This window comes from Nipponia nippon, unplaced genomic scaffold (genome assembly GCF_047370975.1).
Source record: "Nipponia nippon isolate SJK-2023a ecotype South Korea unplaced genomic scaffold, ASM4737097v1 scaffold_5, whole genome shotgun sequence".
Taxonomy (NCBI): Eukaryota; Metazoa; Chordata; class Aves; order Pelecaniformes; family Threskiornithidae; genus Nipponia; species Nipponia nippon.
The window spans coordinates 4994748-5021095 of NW_028262369.1; the positions used below are offsets into that span (position 1 = coordinate 4994748).

Below are 26348 nucleotides of genomic sequence, written 5' to 3' on the forward strand. Positions count from 1 at the left end.
AGTCCAAGACCATCCAACCTGATGCTGAATCACTTGACTTTTCCGTACCTTGTATGAATTGAAAGCCTCAGGGAATTTACACTGGACTGTTGTATACTTACTAACATCTTCTCCCCCTAGCAATCATATTTTCTCTCCTTTCCCTCTGGCTAAAAATCATGACAAATTGTGTCTAACATACAGCAAAAAACCCGGTATAAGACAGGACTGCCAAAAAAAAAAAAAAAAAATAAAAATCTATGAACATTACCTGTTACAATTTTTCAAAATCTAGATACAACACCACAGGAGCATACTATTTTTTAAATCATGCTTTATTAGGAAAAAATCCCTCTTGATTACATAAATACAGATAACGTGCTCAAGGCATTATCACTTTAGGCACTAACTTGATTTCCAATCATAATCTGTATGCTCAAGACTAAACAATCCCCCACTTTTAATCATCTTAATAAACAATGAACTGCTAAAGGTGTGAATTTGCATGATGAGTTCTGAAAACAGCTACCATGTATGACATACTTCAAGTAGGATTAAAGTCATAATTGAGAAGATGGCATCCATACTTCATATCCTTAAGTAGCAGCGGGCAATTCTTTGGCAATGCAAGCTATATTATCTCTCATTAACACTGCAAAGCTAAGGCATTGTAAGACTCTTGTGATTCTTGTGTTCCTAGTATTGTTGCCTATTTTTGACTACTGCTTATCGTCAGTGGTAAGGGTCCTATCCAAATTTGCAATTTGGCCTTTAGATCTCAGACACTGAACCCCCAAAGCTGTTGTTTCACTTCAACAGAAAGATTAACTTTATTTCTTTAGGAGGAAATTCTACTTCAGCTTGCTTCCCAAGCAGCCATGATGTTTGTATTTACTCAGCCAATAATACAAGTATAAAAATCTTTTTCAGATGTTAACTTAAGCCAGCTGCGGTAAAATGGCTCAATTCTACATTTAAAAGATCTACAGTATCTCTCTACCCAAATGACTTTCTGTTGATAATTCCAAAGATTCTCAGAAGTCCTGCGCAAGTAAAAATCTTCTCTAACTGCACACGCTATTTCACATCAGTTCAAACCGATTTCTTGCTACAGCCTTCAAAAAATTACTACTTAAATAGGCAGCTACATTCAAAACCAGTTGTTTTCAGTTAATCTACGGAAGTTACTAACATTACAAAACAAACAAACAAACAAACAGAACACTAGTCCGGAAATTTTTGGATCAAAATACAGTTTTTTATCTTTGAAGTTCAAATGAGGGTTCTGAGAGAGAAGTTCTATATTAATCTAGGCAGCTATATGCTAACATAGTGTAATTTTTACTTTGACTATACTCACAGGAAAAGGCCATCGTCATCTAATAACCCTTCATCTCATTAAAGAACACAAAAAAACCCTGTCTTCATACACACACACACAGGTTATGAAGTAACTGACCTAAACCAACTGAACTAAACCAAACATAGAACAGACTTTCAAGAAGACAGCCAGATGCTTCTAATGTTACGTACGCACACTCCCACGAGTCACAGGCCGGAACAGCTTCATCACCGATGCTCTCATAATGCTAAAGAATCCAGCAGGCACAAGAACTTCCGTGGCAGCGTACATATGGCAAGTGATATAAACATAATAGTACACATAAAATTTATAAAAAGTACAGACAGGTTTTTGGTTTCACTGATAACACGAGCGATTTGATCAATATGTTGTATTTTAATCCAAAAACTAAGATACAGAAAGGCCCCATTTGTATGGGCAAGACGTTCTTGGTCACCTCCTTCTCCCCAACCTCACACATATACATTGAGGGTAGAATTCCAAACATTTAAGGAGCGGCAGCCTGTCACTTCACGTGGTACCTTTCCACCCTCAAGCTGGCAAGGACAGAATAGCTTAAAATTCCAGCAGGACAATACAGCTCCAAGACCTCTGCGGAGTGTTTTTAGAGGCTCAAACAAAACGAATCTTGTTTCCTTTCAGTTCAGACAGTAGCCCTAAACTAGAATGATTTAGATAGGACAAACTGAAAATTAAGGACTAAGTTTCATAAACAGATTGTTTAAAGAGAAGTCCATGAAAGACAAACAGGTGTTGCCCAGAACACTGTTTCACAAATGTCCACAAATATAAATAATGTGGAGCTAGGATGAGACCAAGAACAGTGTCCATGTTCAGAAAACTAAAAAGGAAAATGCACGACATCTGCAAATCAGCCACGTGGAAAAGGTTAAAATACCTCTTTGTCACACTCTACAACCTAAGTCATCAATCCCGAAGAGGGAGCCACTGTGTCACTGCCACTGTTTGGCATCCAGCACGCATTCTGAAGATCAACGTTCAACAGTTTTGTAAAAGAAACATCAAAGAAACCATGTCCTAAGTGCCAAAACCAAAACTTACTGAAGTAAAGCAAATCTGCATAGCAATACTTTCCGAGAACACAATTCCACCAGGAAAATGCTTTTCTTGGGATGAAAATCCATTTTTAATAAAACATCAAAAAAGTCTTTATCCTTAGATAAAGATCTTCTATTTTCTCATGTCCCTGTCATGTTAGCTGCTCAGCAATGATCTTCCACAATTCCTGTAGGAGTGGAAAAAATACATAGAGGTATTTTCTCAGATCAGTAGGTTGCAATTACGAAAAAGTTCAACACGCCCACTTGAAGACAAGTTTTAAGACACACCCTATACCTCCATCTACAGATAGTATCCACCTGTGGATGGATACTAAATCCATCTATGTAATCTTCTAGAACAACCACCAAATTATCTTTGAGACAGAGCAATAGAATTGATTTCTTCATTCTTGTAGCAGGATTTTTTTAAAATAAAAAATTAGTATCATTCAAATAATTTGTTTTAAAATAATTTCACTGGTCTGCATGACCTTCTGCAGCATTTCGACTAATAATTTTGCTCTTTTTCTTAGCCTGTGTTGACAAATGCTTTCAATAATGCTAGTAAAAATACAACTGAAAAAATACTCAATTTACTGAGGAATCAAGGTCTCACAAATGCATGTCTTATACAAACACACACACACTTCTCTATCTATTAGACAATGAAGATAAAAACCAGACCACTATATTTCTGTAGAATAAATTAGTATATGCTTTGTCTGCTATACAAAAGATTAGTAAGCAGACTATCACATACTCTTCACCATGACATCTTGAATTGTTGCAATATAACTCATGATAACTAAAGAACTTAGGCGTTCTAAAAATGCATATATTTCAAAGACCAGTAGCCTTCTGCAAAAAGGCTAGGGAATGAGTTTACACATTCAGGTATAATCCAGGTTACATTTATATACTTGTAGAACTTGTTTTAAAGTTTTGCATGCATGTTTTATGCCTGAAGGTATCAGCATTAAGTAAAATCAATCAATCAATCTCATGAAGTAACTGTGGCCCCCGTAATCTTACTACACATACACACTGCAGAAGGCACAGCAATAGTACGTTGACTACAGGAACATCATTTCTTGGTAACAGATTTGCAATCCAGTACAAGATTTGCAAGTTCTCTAAAAAGATGTGTTAGATTGTATTGTTCTAGAAGCTAGCAAGCTATTAGCTACCCTGCATAATATTAGTAAGAGCAGACAATTGGAAAAAAAAATAATAGAGAAAGAGAACCATAAGTGCTTGGGAGGTAATTAGATAAATACAAAAATTATATCTGACATGTTTCTGAATAATAGAAGTTTACAGCTAATCGACTTCTTCATAGATATTAGAACATTATTTCCTGAACCCTGAACAGGGAAAGGAATTACTAAAACTATGAAATGAAAGCTCTTTTACAAGCAAATAAATGAGAAGAGGTATTGGTCCCATTTTCTAGTCAACAGCAAAAATCGTATCTTACAAAGTAATGGAGATTGTTTCTTCACCTTTGAGGAAATGAGTGCAATCCAAGCACTGTACTGCTGGTGACAGAAAAGGGTACCTTATCTCAGTCTAGTACAGAATATGTAAGCACAAACAAGAATCATTTTAAAACAACACAAAGCTAAAGGGAGATAAATGAAAAGGTAATGTTTATTCTCCTGTTCTTACTTCATGTTAAGTAAACAGCTGAAAAGTAATTTGAGATGATTAGCCCAACACATTACATTTATTTTAATGAATGCCACTTACCAACTGCTCAATTCGTTCATAAACGAGAAACTGGCAGAAATCAAGCTTAATGGGCTCCACAGTATATTTCATTTTTCTATCTTGGAGGCTCTCCAAATCATTTAGAGTATTTCTAAAATGACTGTAGGCTTCACATGTAACATCCATATGTCTTAAAGTGAAGTTCAGCCTGGCAAGAGAATATTTAATTTAAAATGTCTCTCCTATACTGGCCTCTTAAATAGCTATGTAACTGTCCTCAGCTAATGGAAAACATGGGTCTTCTCAGTGTAATTAACTCATTTTGACAGCCAAAAAAAAGTAACCCCCCAACTATTCCTGAAAAGTGGACAAGACTTCTGTTAGCATCAATACACCAGTAACTCTTGGATGAATCTTGCCATTGATTTTAAGGCACTTTGCCGCAACAGAATCATTGGCTTGGCTTCCTGGACAAACACTTGGCAACAAATCATATGAACAGCTATTGCTTACACATCTCCAGAGATTTAAGCAACGCCTATGTATATATTAGTTTATGAATGGACTGCAACACATGACTACTTAAAAACATTCAAAGATTCCTTGAAGGAAAACACAAGAGAAATTTTCATAGAGGTACTCAAGCTGGGAAATATACACCCTAATTCTATGCCCCTTCATTCCACTCTACGACCTAAAAATATATAGCAAATGTTGTCACGCATTATAGAATACATCAGTTTAGCCACTTATTTATAGAGGTTAATCTGCTGCAAGACAAAGGTAGGACAACAAAAGCCGACCTCTTGTGGAAGTCAAATTCTGAACCGATAAAAATTAAGCACATATAAAAACAAATGCTTGTCTGGAGCATATACTGCAGCCTGTGATCAACTAATACAATGAAAATCAGAAGCTGACCTTCAATCAAATCAGATGTTTCTTCCAAATAAAGAAAGCATGTAAAGTTTTTAGTGCTTCTTATTTTAAGTTCTTGGTAATACTTACCTCTTTTCTAATGCCAGGTAAACTGTGCAAGAACTTCTCAAGTTGCATGTGATTCTATACAGCGTTCTGAACAAGGCATCTGTCAGGTCATCATCATAGAACACTACGAAAAAAAAAAGATTAAGAGCATAAAATATGTATGTTTAAGTGTATTACCTACTGAAGTCTCAGGTATGAAACAACAACAGGCCTTAGTTTGATTATTCTAATCAAACAAGTCACTATTTTAACTAAATCCCAAAGTATATTTTTAATGGCAACAACTGACCCTATAGTAATATCCACTGCTACTATCTATGTCAGGCTTTCTTTAAGATTTCGCTCATATCAATGGGAATCACTTCTGTCAGACAACTTACAAAACTTTAACAAGATTTCTCTCAGCCTGGAAATATCTGACTGCAAAACTAAAAAAGTCAGGATGTCACAATGTATAGGGCCTCATTTCTTATAAAAACACAAAAAAGGCAATAACTAATATACCATTATAGCCATATTTCCTTGGAAAGCAGTCTTGCAACACCTTTCAATATCGTAACTAAAACCAATTCTCCTGTATTTATATATCAAAACAACAATGGTTTTCCTATACAGATAAGCTAGCCTGTCATTTTTCAGTCTTTCAATTCAGCAAGAAAAAGAGCAGGAAAAAAAAAAAAGAGATATCCAAAGGCACAGCCTCTATGGGCAAGTGCAGCATCTGAAACTGTTTTTCACATTATAGAATATATTAGTCTAGCCACCAATTTATCATTATTTGCACAGAGGTTATCTGATGCAAGACGAAGGCAGGACAAGAAAACTCTTCTCAAAGTCAAATTCATCACTTACTTGTGATTATGTTCTTTGAGTAATTTATTTAGTCACAAATAATTACCATGCCAAATGAAAGAAAAAGCTAGTAGTTTTCAACATCTGTTCTCCTATTGCCAACTCAGAATGTAAATACAATTATTTAAAAAAAAAATACAGGCAAGAACACTTAAGGCGGAGCTTTGACAAATTAAGTAAGGGCCTGATTAGATTTTAAAAGCAAACTAGGTATGTTTAAATTATTACTTATAACGATCAAGTGTTTGATTTAAAAGCTTACTGTTTTTATTTTCCTACCATCAGCTGCCATTATCACGGTACAGTGGTCATGCAAATCAGCAATCTCTTCTTCAGACCAGCTATAAGGAGCTTCAGGATCTGTAACAAAGAACATGGCTTTGGTGTACATGATTAAACGTCTCAAATGATTGGTAGCTGGAAAAAAGAAACTTCTTAACTCCCGTGGTCATCTGCTACTCCCTAAAGGGAGCACCCCACTGAAGGTAAATCAAAACCTCCCTCTAGTCATTCTCTGAAGTTCCCTGCAGTCCTTTGCTTTCTCTGCATTATGTCCAAGCCTCCCAAAGCTGACTGGCAAGAGTAAGTTTTCTTTGACTTTAGAATTTACAACCAATTACTACCCTGCAGCAAAATCACAGATTTAACTGGATTAAAATAAATACTGTTTTAAATAAAAAAAAACCAAAGGCATCTTCCTGTAAGTTTTGATTAAGCTTCCTACTTCATCATGCTTTTTAAAATTTAGACTTTGTTGCAATATAGACACTTTCTCTGAAAAGTCTAAAAAAATATAAAGCCTTTTCAACTGCCTATCAAATATTTTCATTAATCAGAATTTTCTGAGGTACAAGAGAGGCTTTTGAACACATAAAGGATGTTTCCACTTGCTTAAATAGTTGTTCTATTTTTTAGAAGCATTACATCAAATCCAACGGATGATGTAAAAATCTATAAAGCAGGCTTCATATAACCAAGTGCTACAGTTCTGTGTTGACCTTGCAACCCACTGGAAAGAAAGTTGTAGTTATCTGCTTTACTATCATTAATTGCACTTCAAATCTCACTCAAGTTAGTTGCCTTTATTTTGCTAAAAGCAGCAGAACACGCTCCCTTGGCAAATATTTAAAATATAACACATTCGCCACTACATTTGGAACAAGTATTTATAAATCTTCAAATCATCACCTACCCTCCCCAGCACGTTTTACAGTTTTGTATTCATGCAGTCCTAAGCCACACAATACCATCACATCAAAATCTGCGTTACAGTAACTCAAATCCACATCATTGTGCCTGGATTCCATTGTTACCACATAACAGACACATCTTGTTTGCATCTCTGGATTCTGACCTAAGTAAAGGACAGCCACCACTTGTCTATTCTCAACCTGTCAGTAAACTCTTCCTTACTCGTTCACATGGCAACGATGCACCCAAAGACAATCGTGTACTTTCAACTATCTTTCCAGAGGCGTGTGTGCTGGAGGACCTCATGAACAATTGAATAAGCACTTCTTGATGGCTCTGAAGGGAAAAAACAAAACAAAACACCAAACACTATCTGAAAGGACCCATTACAACCACCTACCAGTGCAGAATTCATCTTTCAGCCAGTCCAATTCTTTTACTTTAACTTCCCCTCCTGTGGGTGAAGAAAGATCACATCAGCCACAAATAGCCTTTCAGATAGTACCTAAGCAAAAGTACAGAGTCAAAATCTGTATTGAAACAAGCAATGATGATATATTATGAGGACATATGAAACAAGTAAAAGTTGAACATCAAGTAATTTCCTGTACAAAACCAGTTACTCACTCACAAGAGAACAGGATGAACTTAAGGGTCAGAAAGACAACCTATGTTCTCTTTTACATGTCTCACCTGCAAAATACTTCACCTTTCCAGAGTTCTATCTCTGTCATTTACATTCTTTTTATGTGACCCTTGGCACCTGGATATCTATGATCCTCCCAAGTACCTCAGTGAAACTCACACAATGACTGTGTAGGGACTACAGCTGGTCGTAACCGCTGACCAGAGAAAGAGTAAGTATTTCGCTCTTCTCAAAAGGAAGCTGTCCCATTATGGACCACATAGAGATATCTTGCATCTTTCTTTTTAAATGAGTCACTCTTAACCAAGACAAAAATTTAATTTTACTTGTGAATATGCTAGGTAGTCAATGACTGTGCCGTTTAATCCTGAAGTAGTTCACATATAGGGAATTGCACAAACACTGACTGTACAGCACTTACTTCCTGGCTCCATCAGGTGTTTGTTTAATGCAACATTTTGTTCACACATGGCCAGAAGATCTTCACCAACATCTGGAAAAAAGCAACAACGATATTCAAAACGAGAGTATTCTGCATGGGCTGTGCATGCCCCTGACCTCTCAGACCTATACTCTTAAGTTTTTCTCAAGACAACAAGATTAAGGAAAATTCAGAACAACTCTATTCACTGATGATTGCCTTCCCCAGTATCCTTCTTGCTTTTGTCTTTCAGTACTAAGCTCTGAGACACCCTTGAAGAAAGAAGTTACATCCCTATACTACCCATTTTAAACCAGGCACACTATCTTGAGTTCACAGCAATGTATTTTGCTTTTTAACTCTTGTGCTTAAAAGTAGTACTGCTTTTTCAATCTGTTGAGAAAGTTCTTGTTATTTTTCTATAAACAACACAACTTTATACACATTAATAAAAAATTATTAACTAAAACTGAACCGATGAGGATGAAAATCCCAGGATGAAAGCACTGCTTCGTGAAGTTTCGTGAAAATATTTAACCGAAAATAACTGCCTTACCTGTGCAATAAACTCTCTTGGCAACTGTTCCCATGATAATGCTTGTAATCCCAGTGCCACCTCCAAGCTCTAGCACCGAGCAACACCTGAACATGTCCCGTTTAAACAGAATATAATCAGCAAGAAGGAAGGCTGCACGCCAGACCTGTGGATAAGAGAAGCAGTTAGAACTGAGTGAATTCTGAAGCACAATCCATGAACAGCAAGATACTACGAGGCAGAATACATACTTGTTTACCGACATCTTCTAAGGGGGTTGCCATAGTATGTTCTGTGAAAATGAAAGTAGAGTAGAAATAATTATCACAAATTTCTATTCCTAAATCTCTATTTGTTTAAATCAAGTTCCATAGTGGCAACTTCAAAAATCGAGTCATGCTTTCCTTTCAAATATAGAACTAAACACTCTTCGTTCTGTATAATAATGCTAGATATTGACAAAACCCCCACTCTAACTAAGGAGCACTGAGTTTCCCATGGTATACTATTGCCCAAATCACTTCTGGAGGAAAAATGGTAAATTTTTAAGGTATTTACAATATCGCAGTATTATGTTTGTTTTATAATCTCCTTTCACTTAACAACTGCTGTTCCATTTCTAAAGAAAACCTATTTTTCTTTTGTTTTACACAAACATATTTATTCCATTTCTCCGTGACTGTAAGACTACCGTTTACCTATTTTAACAACATCACTGCAAGTGCATTCTTGTTCTTCATCTTCAAAAGCATCTTCTTTCCCTTTCATCAGAATTACAGGATACACTCTATCTCTCAAAAGATCCTCCGCTTCTGAATCAGAGGCACTTCGAGGTCTTCTGACCACCTCCAAGTCTCCGTCATCATCTAGCAGAGCTTCTACTCCTTCACTATTTAATTCTCTTTCTTTTTTTAGATTATTCCTGTCCTTCTCACATAGTTCATCTCCACTTCTGTACTGGTGTTCTCTTTCTGTTGTAGCTTCTCTCACATGTTTCTCAGATGCTAAATTTTCTGTGTTCCAAAGGAGTTTGAAATATGATAGGAATACTGTAAGAACATAGCAGGGGGGAAAAGTTAAACACCAGGTAAGAACAGAATCTACGCACAAGTTCCACATGCATGAAATTTTGGTATGCATTTCATATATTAAAAATCTAGAGGACAAAAAAAATCATACAAATAACTTGAAATATAGCTCAATTTGCTACGAAGAAATATTTCTGTTATTCTGTCAGTAGAAATAAATGAAGCACTTCCACAGTCTACTGGCTGACTCAGCATCTACTCAATCACAATGCACACTTTCATCTGATTCAGTAACACTGATTTTAACAATTGGCAGAAGGGATGGTTTCTTACACCCTCCAAAAGATCTTCTGCTAAGACAAGCTCAAATCAAGTTGAAAGCAGAATTAATACAAGTTAGAATTTGTTTCTTTTCGTTAAGATTTAATTCCTATCTTGTAAGAAACAAACATGTTCTAGTAAAAAGCAAGTAGAATTTTTTTTATTGTTTTAAAAGTCTTTAGGAATTCAAGCAACTTCAAGCCTTGAAATCGGCTTAATATGAGTATGAGAAGGAAGAAATAAGCTCACAGGAGACAGCGTGCTGAAGCTGGACATGCTGACACCATTTTATTTTTTTTTAAAGTCTTCAAACTAAATCTTTGATGAGGTTAAACGAGTAAGGCCATTGTTCTCAATAAACCAATCAATTAAAAAAGTTTTGCAACCATCATCCAGTGACATCAGCATCTATTAAAAATTTAAGTTATCCAAACACGGACCTTGCAATTTTAATTACAGGAATCTGTATTGTCTGAATACAACACATGAGGAAGAACAAACATTTGTCCTTCTATCTACAGTCGATCTCAGCCCTACAGCAGTGCTCACATGCACTTTGCTTGACTAAACAGGCCAGTCGTGGAATACAGAATCATGGAATTTGATTCACCTACTCTGGTAGGAAATCAGTGTTTGTAGACATTTTAGGCTGGGTATTATTATTCCAAAATCACACACAATGTGTTGAGCCTTGAGAAAACGATAGCCAAGAATACAACTAGTGAAAAAGGTCAATACCAGCAAGATTCTAGGAAGAATGTCTTGGAATTATGTTCATTCACACCAAAGGGGAAGAGATAAAGTGCTTGCCACCATTGCTTTCAACAATTTCACAATTTATGGAGTTCTATCCAGTTTCTTTAGAAAGCAAGATATTCAAAGTTGGTCTACTGTAACCTGAGAGAAGTCCTTCTCTAAAGAGACCATTTTCAGCTAGATCTAATAAAATCTTCATTACCTATGCTAGCATGAGAAATTTTTTAAGTCACCTACTGTTTGCCTGACAATCAGATTAAACTGATTCGAATATTTAACAAATTAGAGGATGCCATCAATAAATGAAACGCTTTCATTCTCCAAGTCCATTCTGATCCTCTACACGTCCTGTGGCATTTCAAAAGGTGTAAGGTAAAACTCCCCCAAAGCAGCAGAGACTAAATCCCCAGGAGGTTCCCTAAAAACCAGCAAAGTGACAGTGGTAGACTGTCATTGCATTTGTTAGAGTAAAAGCTGGCATGCTACAATCCAGTTTTTGTCTTAATAAATAAAGGCATTTCCCAGACCAAGTACATTCAGAGTAGGCAGCACACGCTGTCATTTCATTCTGCTGAAAGTTTCTTTCCATCAAGCAAAATCACAGCAAACAAATGTTGAACAGCATGAAGACACACCACAGCATTAACTACCTGGTTTTGACTTGATCGGGGTCACCATTGTTATCTCCTTCTTTGTCAAGCCTACTTTCATCATTTTTTACGTTGTCACATGCTAGAACAGCTGCAAAAGTTTTTCTTTTTATGTCACAACTGGGTTTGAAAAAACAATTAACGCTTCTGTCACAGCAGGAGCAGTACTTTTCTACAGAACATTTTACCAGCAGCTTCAAGGTCAGTCTCCTTGACAACTTTATAGAAACCTACAAGCTAGTAATCAGTCAGAAGCATTTGCCAATTCATTTCCACTGCAGCCTTGACTCTTCAAATTATCTAGGCCAATCAAAACCATTACTATTCTGAGCTTTCTTGTTGCCATTTTTTTTAAAACAAAAAACCAAACAAAGCTGTTAGGCTCCTCTGGAATAGACGGTAAATCATCACAAAAGGATTTTATAAAAATTCATAAATTAATTGTAGATAAATTTTATTTTAAACTTAAGTTAAACTATATAAACCCCCCGGCTTCTCAATTTTTGTTTGTATGCAAGAAATATCCCAACTTTTTAACATGATTCCCAAAGTGCTATATTGAGATTATAGATAAACGAACAAATATATAAATAAAATTAAACCTGCAAGCAAGTTAATTTGGTTTCTTCTCAGAAAGTAATTTAAGATCTCTTTTTTAAGATAGGCTGTCTACAAATTTCACATTAATAGTTTTCATTTCTGTATTTAATTTCACGAGGAGAATCCAGCTAGCTCTCTTCCTAAAGACAGAGTAGGAAGTGATTCTGCTTCTAATGGGAATAAAATATGTAATTATTAATATCAACCATTCAAAGGAGGATTCAGACATTACAAAGGTATGAATACACTTAAAATATAGCTCTATCAGTCTAAACATACATTACCTGGTTGTCCAACTGCATTCAATCGTACCATGAGACGTCTTTTGTTTGGACAGTGTAAGTGAACATCAGAAAGTACAGTGTCACTTTTAAATATGGGCTTATCCATCTCCTCCTCTATTACATCTACCATGATGTGCTGGTGAGAGGAACATCTACAGTACCCAAATAGTCTCCTATGAAGCGCTGTCACAAACTGATATGATACTCTTCTATTAACAGGCATCAAGTAACAGTTTTGCTCAGCAAGATAACCTCATGACATAGTTTCCGAGAAGACCTCAGGCAAGATATGACCATGCAAGCTCCATCAGGCTCCAGTAAGACAGCAAGTTGCGCATCAGGATATTCAACCTAAACTCAAACACAGACAGCTTTAAGTGGCATCCTGACACTGTTTGAACATGGCTCCAGCCATATTTTAGAAGACAAAAATCAGATTACCCTGTCCAATAAAATTGCAGTGATCCAATGCTCTCTTTCACAATGCTCCAAAGAGTCATCAAATACATAATTGCTAGTAGCTTACTGGCAGGCATCGCATATTTTAGGAAGAGCTACTAATTAGCCTGCGTTAAAAACAGCCTCCCTGAAATAACCCAGATGTTATGATAAATGCAGACTTACAGAAGTCAAGATCTCCAAAGGAACATAAGGCCTTGTCTACACAACTTCACCATTTTAAGGGAGCTTGTTCTTCATAGGAATCTCTGAATTTTCCCAGAAATGGACACAATTACTGAATGCATTATCATAGGTTAGTCCCCCAAACTTTGTAAAAGGAGTATCTGGCCTTCCTGAAGAAAATTCAGCTCCTTTTATATACCGCCACTAACTGGGCAATTAATGTCTCCTGTCTTTGGTGCTCTTTATGCTTCCCCAGAAAAAAAATATGAACACCTGAAATCATCCTCATTACCTAATGTCCAAGGCTGAGTTGCTTCTCGGTCCTAAGGCACAAACAAATAAATTACCTCTTATGAACAGAAAAATAAAGAGAACAATTATTTCCCTATGCTCTACAAAACTTGACATTTTGTGAAGAGTATGTGAAACACTGATGAACCATAGATCTGAAACCGAAATTTATGTCTTTAAAAACCGAGATGACAAGCTTTGATCACACACACATACCTATCACCACGCATTATAGTTAACAGACACCCAGGTCTCACCAGCTACGAGCACCCCTAATACCCATTATGTAAAAACTGTTGATGCCATTTCCTATGTTGCCATTAACATCTTGGAAGATTAAGCTAGATTTTCTATTATCTGCTTGTGTTCGAACGAGATCATGAATACATAGGCTTAAAATGCTTCAAGTTAAACAAGCAGCCTTCACCACTTTAGTTACCAACTTCTATTAACTTTTGCAAAGCCTGATCCAGCCTCCAAACCCGCCCTCTGCCAGCAGAAATCCGTGCACCAGCCACCTCCCAACTTGGCGCAGAGCAACAAAGCGCAGTTTCTCCCCCACCCGCGGAGAAGACAAGCCGCCGCAGCGCTACCGGGCAAACGCTGGGCGCCGTTTCCCGGTCCGGGCAGAGCCCGAAGCCCGGCGCAGCGCTCGCAGCTCCCGAGGAGCCACCGCCTCCTGCTCGGGCAGCGCCGCGCAGCCCGCCGGCAGGGCCCCAGCCCCTCAAGGCCGGGAGGGCTGAGCCGCGGGCGAGAGAAGCGGCCCTGCAGCGGGGGGATGGCTGCGGGGAGCGGGGCAGAGCAGGCGCCGAGCCGAGCGCGGCCCCTCGGCGGGCCCGGCGCGGCGACCCCGCCTCATCCCCGGCCCCACCCGCCGCCGCAGGCCGCCTCCCGCCGCCATTTCGAGGCGACGGCTGCTTCCGGCGCGCAGCTGACGCCGCGCTCCCGCCCTGCGCCCCGGCGGCCGCCCCGGGCTGAACCCCTTCAGGGCTGAGCCGCCCCGGGCTGAGCGGCCCGGGGCACGAACCGGTCTGCGGAGTCGGTGGAAGAAACACCGGCAGCCAAGTTTAGCCTTGCACTGAAGCATCCGCAGCAGCTGCCCAGCGTTTGAACCCCCGTTTCCTAATCATAGAATCACAGAACCACAGAATGCTTTGGGATGGGAGGGCCCTTTCCAGGCCATCCAGTCCATCCCCCTGCCACGGGCAGGGACATCTTCAACCAGATCAGGGTGCTCAGAGCCCCGTCCAGCCGGGCCTTGAATGTTTCCAGGGATGGGGCAGCTACCACCTCCCTGGGCAACCCCTTCCAGAGTTTCACCACCCTCAGCATGAAAAATTTCTTCCTTATATCCAGTCTGAATCTCCCCTCTTTCAGTTTCAAACCATTACCCCTTGTCCTATCGCTACAGGCCCTGCTAAAAAGTCTGTCACCGTCTTTCTTACAAGCCCCCTTTAAGCACTGAAAGGCCGCAATAAGGTCTCCCCGCAGCCTTCCCTTCTCCAGGCTGAACAACCCCAGCTCTCTCAGCCTGTCCTCATAGCAGAGCTGTTCCATCCCTCTGATCATTTTTGTGGGCCCTCTGATCATTTTCTTAGCCCCGTTCTTCTATTACTTGGTTTCAGCGTTACTTAACCCATCTCAGTTCATACGTAATTCCACACAAAACCTCCAAACAGCTTCAAAACAAAAACTGAAGAAAACTATATGAAGACTAGCAGGCGTTTCTTCCTTACCCCAAATAATGTCAGAACTCTACCACCACCATGAGATTAGATGAAGCAATAGCAGTAGCTGCTCGCTTATTCTGGGGATAGGGGTTTAGCTGCTGAATTCTGCAGAGTTTTTAACTAGGTATCATGAACCAGGTAAAATAAACAGAAGACTGAGTTAGGTGTTGAGCAGGAACACCATATCAGTGCTTTGGGAAACTGTAATAGAAATTTATCTAAATTGCAGAGCTAGGCAACAGCTGACTAGCAGATTTTAGTATCTACGTTTTGGATCTCGGTGCCTGACTATTGCACGGCTGAGCTCATCCACAGCCGAGAGCTGGCTGCTGCTCTGGCACCACGCGGGGCTGCGCTGTCTGGAGGCCGCCGGCGGCGTGCGGGCACAGTACACCACAGCAGCTGGACTCGCTGCGGCTGACCACAGCTCTGCAACCTGGTCTCTGTGCAAAATCATAGACACAGATACGCTCCAAACTCCCACCTGTATTCTAGTTAAGCTCCTCTGCAAGGCTGCAAGGGCCATTGAAGTTGTCCATACCTTTCAGCAGGAGGATCCAGCTCAAAACCCGGCATTTACATACTCATTACTTGTTATGTGAAACTGATGTCAATTGCTACAGATGATCCTTGTATTTTTCTTGAGTGGATGCTTGTGGGGAAGGAAGAATTAAAGAGTTAATGCTGGTAAAAAACCTTGGAATGTAATGCAGAGTCTGTATTTATTTCTAGATATCTGTTTCTCGTCATCTGCATCCTTCTATAAAGGCTAAGAATTATTAAGAGAATGGAGTAATCTTTCCTTATTTTTACCATCTAGAGTGTTGAGTGGTAATGAAATGGAAAACACAGTGAGCCATTCGGATCTCTCATTGGAGTTTCTGTGGGAAATTCTATTGGATGAACATCTGACAAAAATGCTTTGGGGATTTGTTTTTCTTTTATCTGGCTCCTGCGAAGAGCAGAATATTATTTTACTTCCTGTAGTGATACGCTGCCACATAAATTATTACTGCAGTCTCTCTCTGCTGACATATTCCCCACTGCTATGAAGTGCTAACAACATGCAAACAAAGCAGATTATATTTGTCACAAAATCCTACCAGTCTGCAACAAGAGACACTTACTGGTAGGCAGACTAAGTATTACTAGAGGAGCAGCTAAAAAGCTAGGTGTTTCACTACACCACACAGGATCCTTTAAACACATGGGTACCTTATATGAGAAATGGCGCTGCTATCATTGCTTTTCTAAAAAATGCAGTGACCTTGTTTCACATACATATAATCATTAGGCAAAGCAGGAATATCTTGTGGCTTCAGAAGGTCTCAAAGGAGCCGGTGCGGCTGCAGACATTGTAATGTGGTGATAACTTAATGATAGTTGTTTAGGGACAATCTAGCTCTGGAGATGCAGTTTCTGTGCTACACACGAGAGGGCTTTGGCAGCAAGTTCCTGAGATCTACCTATTTTTTAAAGACTTTAGGATGCACCTCAGTGACATTTCCTATCTTCCTCACAGCCACGTGAGCTAGGAATTTGCTTAGAGGAAGCAACCCAAGAATATCCCTTAGTCACATCACACCAGGAATTAGGGGACTTCTGCTTCCCACATGATTTTTGCCCAATCCTTTCCTGGCCTATAGGATATTTCTAGGACAGTTTCTTACAGAGTGCCTTCTAAAATGTGAGCACTGCTGCAGGAGGCTCAGAGAAGAAGAAAACTATACAGACAACCCTGAAAAATATGTATCACAGGGAAAATCTAATTCCTTAGGAACAGATAAGTGAACAGAGCTGATTCTAAGAAGCCAGGAATAACCAGATGAATTAATACACCACCACATATTTGATCTTGTACTGTGCAGTAGTATATCCCTGATAGCTCACGATTATCTTGCCAGTACATACTGTACTGTCTCTTTGCTTGTCTTTTCCTTCATTATATGTCTACCCGACAGAAGCACATTCTGTGCTTTCATTAGGTCAGTAAAAACAAGAAATAAAACAAAAACTAAACTGAAGGTTGTCAGGAAGAAAAAAATGTGTCAGCCCTCATCATTCCAATCCTACTGTACAGGGGCTGTTGAAAGGAGATATGCTGAACTAGTTTTCACTTCATCTTGTTTACTGGTATGCTGGTATGCAAAGTACGTGAGACGAGTTCCTTAAGCCATCAAGCAGCACAAAGAAATGTCAGGCAACACAGCGAATAAAAGGACTGTTGGTCTAGATGATAAGTAAATCAGTGAAGAATTTTGCTCTGCTGTCTAAGCATGTATGGCACCTCAGTGTTGGTCACCAGGTTGAAAATTCCTAAATAACTGCTGGAAGTTGAAAAGTGCATGAGAGGAACAACTGAAAAATAATTAAAAAGGGCAACTGCAGCTGTCAGCTTTTTTGTCTCCCCATTTCCTGAATATCCATTGGTCCTTCCCAAGGGAAGCTAAGAATGATACTGCCTCACCAGCAAGAAAACTGAATTACAAAGCACTAACATTAGCAGCACAGAGCTAAAATCCACAGTGATTTCTTTGTCATTAACTATTTTGTGGTTGTTTCAGAATGTATCAGATACATTCACACTCTTTGACTACAGCATTTTTCTCCGTGGGCTTATGCAGAGCAGTAATTTGCATGCCTTTGCCATCACCCCATCATGACTCTCACATCCAACGCAAGCTGATTTGCACAGAAATTTTTCTGAGAGGCATGTATGTAATGTCTCAGGTGATTCTTAGAATGATGCCAACCCAGTGACTATGATTGCAAACACCAAAGGAATCTCTCTTTAGTCAGGGGAAAAGGAGCAAAATTAAGGTAACTGAAAAGCCTTCCTTCACTCCCAAGCACATCAAATCCACAAAATACAAAAGCCACTCTGATTCTTCAGCAGCAATCAGGGATCATCAAATGTCTTAAATCGGTATCTCTACACTAGATTACAGTGAAGAACTCCAGAAAAGTATTTTATATTTACGTGCTCTATACCAAATGCTCTCTTAAAATTTTAGCAAAGACTTTAACACTGATCAATGCTCCAGAGAAAGTAAGAGAAAGTTCCATCCAGCCATTCTGCTAAGCACTACTTTTCACTACTCTTTCAAGCATGTCAGCCTAACAAGGCAGTGAATCAACCTCAGGCACTTCTCCGCCTTAGCCCTGTAGTGTATGAAAAAGAGGAAGGTACAGACTTTCATTTACCTCACATACCAGACAGCTTTACAGAGGTTTAACTGCTTGTTTTAAATGATGAATTGGGCCAATTTCATCCATTGACTGAGTCCCAAGAAGTCTATGCTAGAGATAAACTGAGCCTATTCAAGACAGAGTAATAATCAGATAATACAGCAGTTTATTATAGGCTGTTCACATCATCATCGGGGTCATTTAATCTCAATTTAGATTCTCATTAGACCTGCTCTTCTCTGCCATCCTGTACTTCTCCCCTCCCTCTCATTGCGTCTCCTCTGTATTTGCTTGCACATACCATGGCAGACATCCTCTTTTGAGCTAGCTGGACTAGCCAAAGAATGCTACTGTTCCTGTCGCTTAATACAATCCACCATCTTGTATACTGGTATTAAGACTGTAAGAGTGTCCCGTAATCCCTTTGAAGCAAAGTCATACATCCGAGGACACCTTTATCATCTGCTTCAAGTGGGCAGTATTTCACTTACGCTGTAACAAATCATAACTGTGCGATGGAAATGAGACGCTTTTATTAAACTAAGCACTTTAGCATCTCCATTGACCTTGACACTATGAAAAGTTTTTGTATCACATCCACCTCATTCGTTTATTCCCTGATCTGTTTTAGAGGCAGGCTGTTAATATAACCTTTGTTCACAGTTTGAGGATTCAGATCAGGCTATTCTCTAAGACTCCTATAATTGTCATCCATATACGAACAACTTGGGGCCTTATTATCTTAAAAAAATGCCTGGATAACACCCGAGAAGGAGGGTTTCAGTGTTGCTACACGTCTGTCTGTTTTTCCCCGCTGCATATGCACCACTAGATCCTGTGGAAGAAGCAAGAGACTGCAGCCTTTCAAAGACCAAATGGATGCGCTCAGCTGGGAATCACATAGGTTGGACAAACGACAGCTGAAAGACAGACGTAGGGATCTTCCCTGCCTGGGTATGGACAGAGAACAGAGCCTGACTGCGTGCCAGAGGTGATGGGGAGACACACCTGGGGACCTAGGAAAGGCTGCGCAAAGCGTTGCAATGCAGGAGTGTGTTGCACTGCATGGCAAGGCAAAAGGAGAAGGCCCACCCTGTGAAAGTCTCAGTGGGCAAGATGAAAAATAAAAGACCCATATTTTAACATGATTTCTTTATTTTAAAAGCTGCTTTGCTCCATTATCTTTTTTCTTAATAGGTCTTGGAGACCAAAGTTAATGCATCTGGCAAGTCAGGGTGCTGAGACATAAGGGGGAATTTCTCTCAAGCGCTTTTTTCCCCACATACTTCTTCAGCAGTCAAAAATCTTTCTGTTCTGGGTGGATTGGTTCCTCCCTGTTTTTCCTGCACTGCCTTTGTGTTGTGCCCTCTTTTCCTGGTCTTCCTGAGCTGTATTTGTCCCTGTCAGGCCTGTCACTTTCAGTGTTTAAGCTTATCAGCATCTGTTCTACCTGCTCAGTACACTCTTATTAGCTATACATCTTCTTCTGCTTGACACACTACATAAATACTTGCTTGACTAAGATTAAGTAACACAAACTTCCTTTTTTACTTTGTGTTTCCTACAGCAATTGCCAGTAAATCAAATTATGCTTCTCAGAGTTTTATGCAGTTCTTTGTATGTAGCCATGTCAGAATTCAAAACAGGGCTCCGTAAATCAGTTTCTAGAGTGCAAACTTTCAAGAGAAAAGAAATGAGACCAGCTGTTGCTTTTTACTTTCCATACTCATTTCTTTTTTTGCCTGGCATCTTTCTTGTGTATCTGAGGGATGTCAGGCTAAGGCTACTTTTTTTTGGGTACGTTTAAATACAGTATTTGAGCTGGGTTGCCCCATGGTGAAACACGGTGCCATTATCACTGGGGATTGCCAAGTGGATGACTCGGAGGCCTTATTACTAACTGAGAAAAGTGACATGTAAGAACAGCACTGATCTGTGGATGTTTTACAGTGATGGAGCAAGCCCAGAATAAAATGTTAGGAAATCTTATATTCAATACAACAACGAGAACATTTTCAGATGTCATTAGTTAGGATTAGAAGTAGAATGCCTAAACCAGGAGCTTTTCTTTCACATACTCGAGCTAACACTTTGTATGTGGAGAGCACTGGATTAACCGTCTTGCATACTTTATAGCTACTGGCTCCCTAGTCAAAGAAAAGCTAGATTAAAAAATAGAATTTTTTTTTTGGCTCTAGACAAGAACTTTCAAAAGGATGAGATGTGACTAATCTCTTTATTGAGTGTTTTGTACTGCCTTTCAAGCAGAAAAGTATTTGGAAAAATCTTAAGTACAAAGCTTTTCTGAACCAGCCTCTTGAGATCCTTCTTCAGCCCAGTTTTTGTTCATGGTATCACCAAGCATAAGCATGGATAATCAAAGCTTTCCCACACTCTATATTCTCACATAGTGAAAACAGGAAAACTTGGGACTTACAGTTCACCCCAGTCCAAAGGAGGAAGCCTAGGTATCATGCGACGAAATACAGAAACACACAAATACATTAAGAAAGAATGCCAAGGGAGCTTATTCAGCATGTTTTGAACCTTCCTTATTTGCTTTGCTTATAGCTTGTATGAAACCTAAACCCTCTAAAGACAACAAAATACTAAGTTTTGGTACACATAGTCAAAGCAACCACCTGAGACCCTACGGGGCACACTGTAAGTTGGTACTGTTCTTAGTTGATCCGGTATGGAGTTTACAGGACTTACCGGCATATTTTTCCTTTTTTGCACCAAAACACAATCTCATATTGTGTGCAGCAGCAATAAATTATTACATGTCATGGTTTTGCCAGATAATCCTATAGCCCAGAATGGCTCTGCCAGAACTTTGCCTTTATCCAACGTACGTTCCATAGTAACAACAATAGGATTTTTTCTTTGGGAAACCACTGTGATGCAAACTAACATGGCATAATACTAAAGAAGAAGGTGTTGAGCTGCATTTTGAGGCAGCAGATCAGTGACTGCAGATGGCCTACAGTAGTCTTTTTTATTGTTTGTGTGACTCCAGTAGGAAGGTTGGATATAACTGAGTAGCAAAGTTAGTTTCTGCCAGTGTATTAGATTTTGCCTGAAGATTAATATTTTTCAATAGAACTGCAACTTCTTTTAGTGGCATGACCTTGAATAGAAGATTACAGGAGCTACAGCTCCAGCAGATACATACAAGACAAACTTAAAGTCTAGTTTGTTAAATATTTCACTTGAACGCTTGCCCAAAGAATTTGCCAGTGCTCCTATGCCTGTCAAATGCTAGCACTTGCTGATGGTTACACAGCTTGCAGAAAATCCTCATGTAGTGGGGTCTATTTCTAATGGGACAAGCAGCCACTGCACAAAGCATGTAACTTTCCAGCACTTTCCCTCTCTGTACATGGTTAAGCATTAGAACCTGAACTTCGTAAAGAAAAGCACATACTTGATTTCTGTCATTCAAAAATACTGCTTTTAATACTCCACAAATAGTCATCTCCTTTTCTGTATCAGAAAGCCAGATAATTATATTTCTTCATTTTTCCACAGCATGTTCTAGCAATCTTTATCTAAAAGCAATGACTTTATTAAAATGCGTGTTCCTAGGTGTCCTTGGCAGTGTACTTCTTGAGTGACTTTGGAGAAAAGTCGCTCCTGTATCACAGTGGAACTAAACCTGAGACTAAAACATTTACACTTAAAAGTCATGAAAAAGGTTATAGACCATCCAAATGAAAACACTAGCCATGGATTCTTTACTATCCATGCAAGCATCACCGAAGAGGTATTATTATTCTACCTACATTTAGAAATGGATAGTGCTGGGTATGTGTAGACAGAAGATTCTTCCCTGGTAAATGGTAAGCGAAATGATAGATGCTACTACAGATTTTTTGTTGCTGTAATTTGCTAGAATGAAATTGCTAGAATTTGTTGCAGTAAGGTCACTGAATATAATCTATTCAGCTGGCTCAAAAGGAGATATCCCTCCTGCTATAACCTCAACAACTAGTTCTCCATCAAAACAATTCACAACAAGACTTAAAAAAAAAAATAGTCGGCTGTGATAATCTGTGCCACGTACTTCAGGCATGTCCCTCCTGTAATCCCCCTTTTAATTCAATATGACAGATCTGCACTCCATGGGTTTCTTTGGCAGATCAGGTGATACTGAGTAAGAGTCAGGACATTGTGATATATGCCCTGTATTCTCTCATCAGAGATAAATTGTGACTGGTCGGTCCTCCTTTAAACTGACTGCAGGTTCTGGCTGTTCAAAAAATGGACGTGTACAACTGCAGGATGAAAAGATTAAATCTGAGAAGTAATGGTCAAACCTCAGATCAACCAGCAGAAAGCTAGTAGTTTCAACGGGCAGTGAATCTGAAAATTGTAATATTGTACATTGCCTTTCTGCTTTTCTCTTTTGAACCACAGGGGAAGTAATTGTGGTAATCTTTTAATAGCTTACAATAACAATAAATTTCAATATCCAATTAGCTTTACTGGAATACTGAATGGTAAACTGGTTTTCTATTTAATTCTTCAGTCAATTAAAAAAAGAACAGGAGAAAAAATGTGATATTTCCCCAGAAAAGATTGTGAATGACATCAGGTGTGTGTTGATAGTACTTCTTTCTGTGGCAGCGATTAATTACAGTCATTGGTGCACATTTATGCTGACTGGCTTTTACTTTCCAGCAGTCGTATGGGTAAACATTGCCGGAATCCCTCCCTTCCTCAGTTTACACATAATTTACTTTTAGTAACTCAATCATGTCTTTTACAAATACAAACAGAGCAAGGGAAATGAAATAAAATAAAAATTGGGGAAAATTGAGGAATTAATCTTGTAAGAAGAGTCTTTTTTAAAAAGAAAGGTTTTGATGAATGTCTTAAAAAGTATACGTGCTTACCGAACTTACATGGATAGTTTACGTGGTTTGAAAAGTCAAACACTGGACCTGAGAGGAATTGCGCTTTTAAACGCAGACAGAAGTTAAGTCCTGACAGAAGGTGGACGTTTTGCTGATAGCAAGCGTGTTTGTAATAGGATTAATGACATGCTGTTTCCTACTTTGAGCGCTAATATTCAGTAAACCATTTAGAATGATTGACCACAAAGTGCCAAATCACTTTCTGTGGCTTTCACTCACTTTTCGTTCGGTATTAACACAATTAGTACAGTACTTCCATAGCAACTTTACCTCAAGGATGTCATTTGGACTTAGCTCTCAATCGTTAAACATAACCGGGCTGAGGCCTCTGCTGCACCAGTACGGTACAGGTTCAGAACAACTTAGAAGGAATGGGACTATAGATGCATTTTACCCAGTAAGTCCTGGGAAGCCACACTGGGGATTTCCAGAGCACAACGCCCTCTGAATCCTTCAGCACCTGTGTAATCTCGCAAGCAGAAAGGATAGGGTAAAAGTTACTTACACAAGCTCTGCTCTGCTCAAGCTGGAACACTGCTAATTTTGCTGCGTTGCACGATGTGGACTAATAACTGACTGCAACTTTGGGAGCATTTTCTGAATTCTCTCTGATATTCTGAGCAGCAGATTGATGTTAGCAGATCTAACTGACACCTAGTCTAACTATGCAAAGGGAGTTACTCCTTCTCCACAAAGACTAGACTAAAATTTTGAATCTTATGCTGAAAAGTCTAGTTTAACTTTCAGAGTCTTGTTTTCTTTTTAGAGACCTCAGTAAATTGGAAATTAAATCTCTGGAGAAGCTAATCTGTACTACTGGCTTTTTCCTTTCATTATGAACTTTTCCTAATGAGTACATGAAGATGTTTTGATGAACTCTGCGTTTTTAGTTTTCTGACTTTGTAGGAATTAATTTTTCCTCAGCATGAGAATGAATGCCTAAATAGATTATGCTGATGTGGAAATTAAATCTCCAAGTAGAGTTGATAATGTTTCTAAAAATAAGCATGTGTCCAGAACTTTGTGGGCCCCAAGACTAGGACAAGAACTCTCCCAGACACAGATCATCACTGGTAGTAAGCATTTTGTGCAATACCTGATTAACAGCTTGGACCCAACTGGGTTAAATGTTCCTGCAGCTTTGCACCCTTTGCTTTCCCTTGGTTTTAATTGAAAGATGACAATGGCTGATGATTGCAGTTGATGGTTTAGATGTGTAGAATCATAGAATCATTTAGGTTGGAAAAGACCTTTAAGACCATAGAGTCCAACCGTTAACCTAGCACTGCCAAGACCACCACTAAACCATGTCCCTAAGCACCACATCTATCCGTCTTTTAAATACCTCCAGGGATGGGGACTCATCTGCTTCCCTGGGCAGCCTGTTCCAATGCTTGATAACCCTTTCAGTGAAGAAATTTTTCCTAATATCCAATCTAAACCTGCCCTGGCACAACTTGAGGCCATTTCTTCTTGTCCTATCCCTTGTTACTGGAGAGAAGAGACTGACCCCCACCTCGCTATAACCTCCTTTCAGGTAGTTGTAGAGAGCAATAAGGTCTCCCCTCAGCCTCCTTTTCTCCAAATTAAACAACCCCAGCTCCCTCAGCTGCTCCTCATAAGACTTGTGCTCCAGACCCTTCCCCAGCTTCATTGCCCTTCTCTGGACACGCTCAATGTCCAGCACCTCGATGTCCTTCTTGTAGTGAGGGCCCCAAAACTGAACACAGGATTCGAGGTGTGGCCTCACCACTGCCGAGTACAGGGGGACGATCGCTTCCCTAGTCCTGCTGGTCACACCATTCCTGATAGAAGCCAGGATGCCATTGGCCCTCTTGGCCACCTGAGCACACTGCTGGCTCATGTTCAGGCGGCTGTCAACCAACACTCCCAGGTCCTTTTCAGCCAGGCAGCTCTGCAGCCACTCCTCCCCCAGCCTGTAGTGTTGCCTGGGGTTGTTGTGACCCAAGTGCAGGACCCGGCACTGAGCCTTGTTGAACCTCATACAGTTGGCCCCAGCCCATCAATCTAGCCTGTCCAGGTCCCTCTGCAGGGCCTTCCTACCCTCCAGCAGATCAACACTCCCGCCCAACTTGGTGTCGTCTGCAAACTTACTGAAGGTGCACTCGATCCCCTCGTCCACATCATTGATAAAGATATTAAACAGAACTGGCGCCGATACTGAGCCCTGGGGAACACCACTTGTGACCGGCCGCCAACTGGATTTTAACTCCACCACAACTCTTTGGGCCCGGCCATCCAGCCGAAGAGTACGTCCGTAAAAGCCATGAGCATCCAGTTTCTCCAGGAGAATGCTGTTGGAAATGGTGTCAAAGGCTTTACTAAAGTCCAGGTAGACAACATCCACAGCCTTTCCCTCATCCACCAAGCGGGTCACCTTGTCACAGAAGGAGATCAGGTTGGTCAAGCAGGACCTGCCTTTCATAAACCCATGCTGACTGGGCCTGATCACCTGGTTGTTCTGTACATGCCGCATGATGGCACTCAGGATGATCTGCTCCATGACCTTCCCCGGCACTGAGGTCAGGCTGACAGGCCTGTAGTTCCCCGGATCCTCCTTCCAGCCCTTCTTGTAGATGGGCGTCACATTTGCTAACCTCCAGTCAACTGAGACGTCCCTGGTGAGCCAGGACTGCTGACAGATGATGGAAAGTGGCTTGGTAAATACCTCTGGTTTAGATTTATGGGAAGAGAGCTGATAAAAACATCTGCTCAATACATGGTGTTTGTGGGGCTAAGTAAAACTTCAAGTAACTCTGCAAATATAGTTGGAAAAAACAGACAAGCTTGGGGTCCCAGTTAAGACTCATGTGCCCCAAAGCTCATTCATTTTCTCTTACTGCATCAGTTAGTCTAACAAAACATTTCACCTTGCTTCATAAACCTCCTACAGTGTCTATCACCTGACCATCACAATTACAAGGTAACAGCTGGTTAGTTTGTAGAACTACACAGGCACTTCCATATATTACAAATACAACTTGGAGATGTTAAGAAAGAGATGGCAAATCTCAAAATAATGCTATAGGTGCTTAAGTGTATTCCTGAATGGAAAGACTATTATAATCCTGGCAATATACACCTTTCAGTACTTTTGTAGAGCAAAACGCAGTCTGTAGTGCTGATGACTACTGTGTTTAAATAAACACTCTCTCTCAAGGAATATTTTCCTTTTGACGGATCCTACTGC

The 26348-nt window shown here is 39.8% G+C and overlaps 1 protein-coding gene across 11 annotated transcripts; it reads right to left on the reverse strand.

Moving 5' to 3' along the window:
* Positions 1–296: 296 nt before the first annotated feature.
* METTL22 (methyltransferase 22, Kin17 lysine) lies at positions 297–14200 on the reverse strand. 11 transcript variants are annotated; one of them, XM_087733958.1, is made up of 12 exons: positions 13893–14200; positions 13301–13331; positions 12385–12735; positions 9444–9794; positions 8997–9037; positions 8767–8911; positions 8211–8282; positions 7544–7597; positions 6232–6312; positions 5122–5224; positions 4153–4321; positions 297–2588 (listed from the first exon to the last, which is right to left on the reverse strand). In XM_087733958.1, exons 3-12 carry the CDS (start codon positions 12605–12607, stop codon positions 2553–2555), a joined length of 1275 nt encoding a protein of 424 aa, XP_087590084.1. In that variant the 5' UTR covers positions 12608–12735; positions 13301–13331; positions 13893–14200; the 3' UTR covers positions 297–2552. The 11 variants fall into 11 exon arrangements, with proteins under 11 accessions (XP_087590084.1, XP_087590089.1, XP_087590091.1 ...); XM_087733963.1 differs by having other exon boundaries at positions 12826–13331; XM_087733965.1 differs by having other exon boundaries at positions 13301–13357.
* Positions 14201–26348: the final 12148 nt, after the last annotated feature.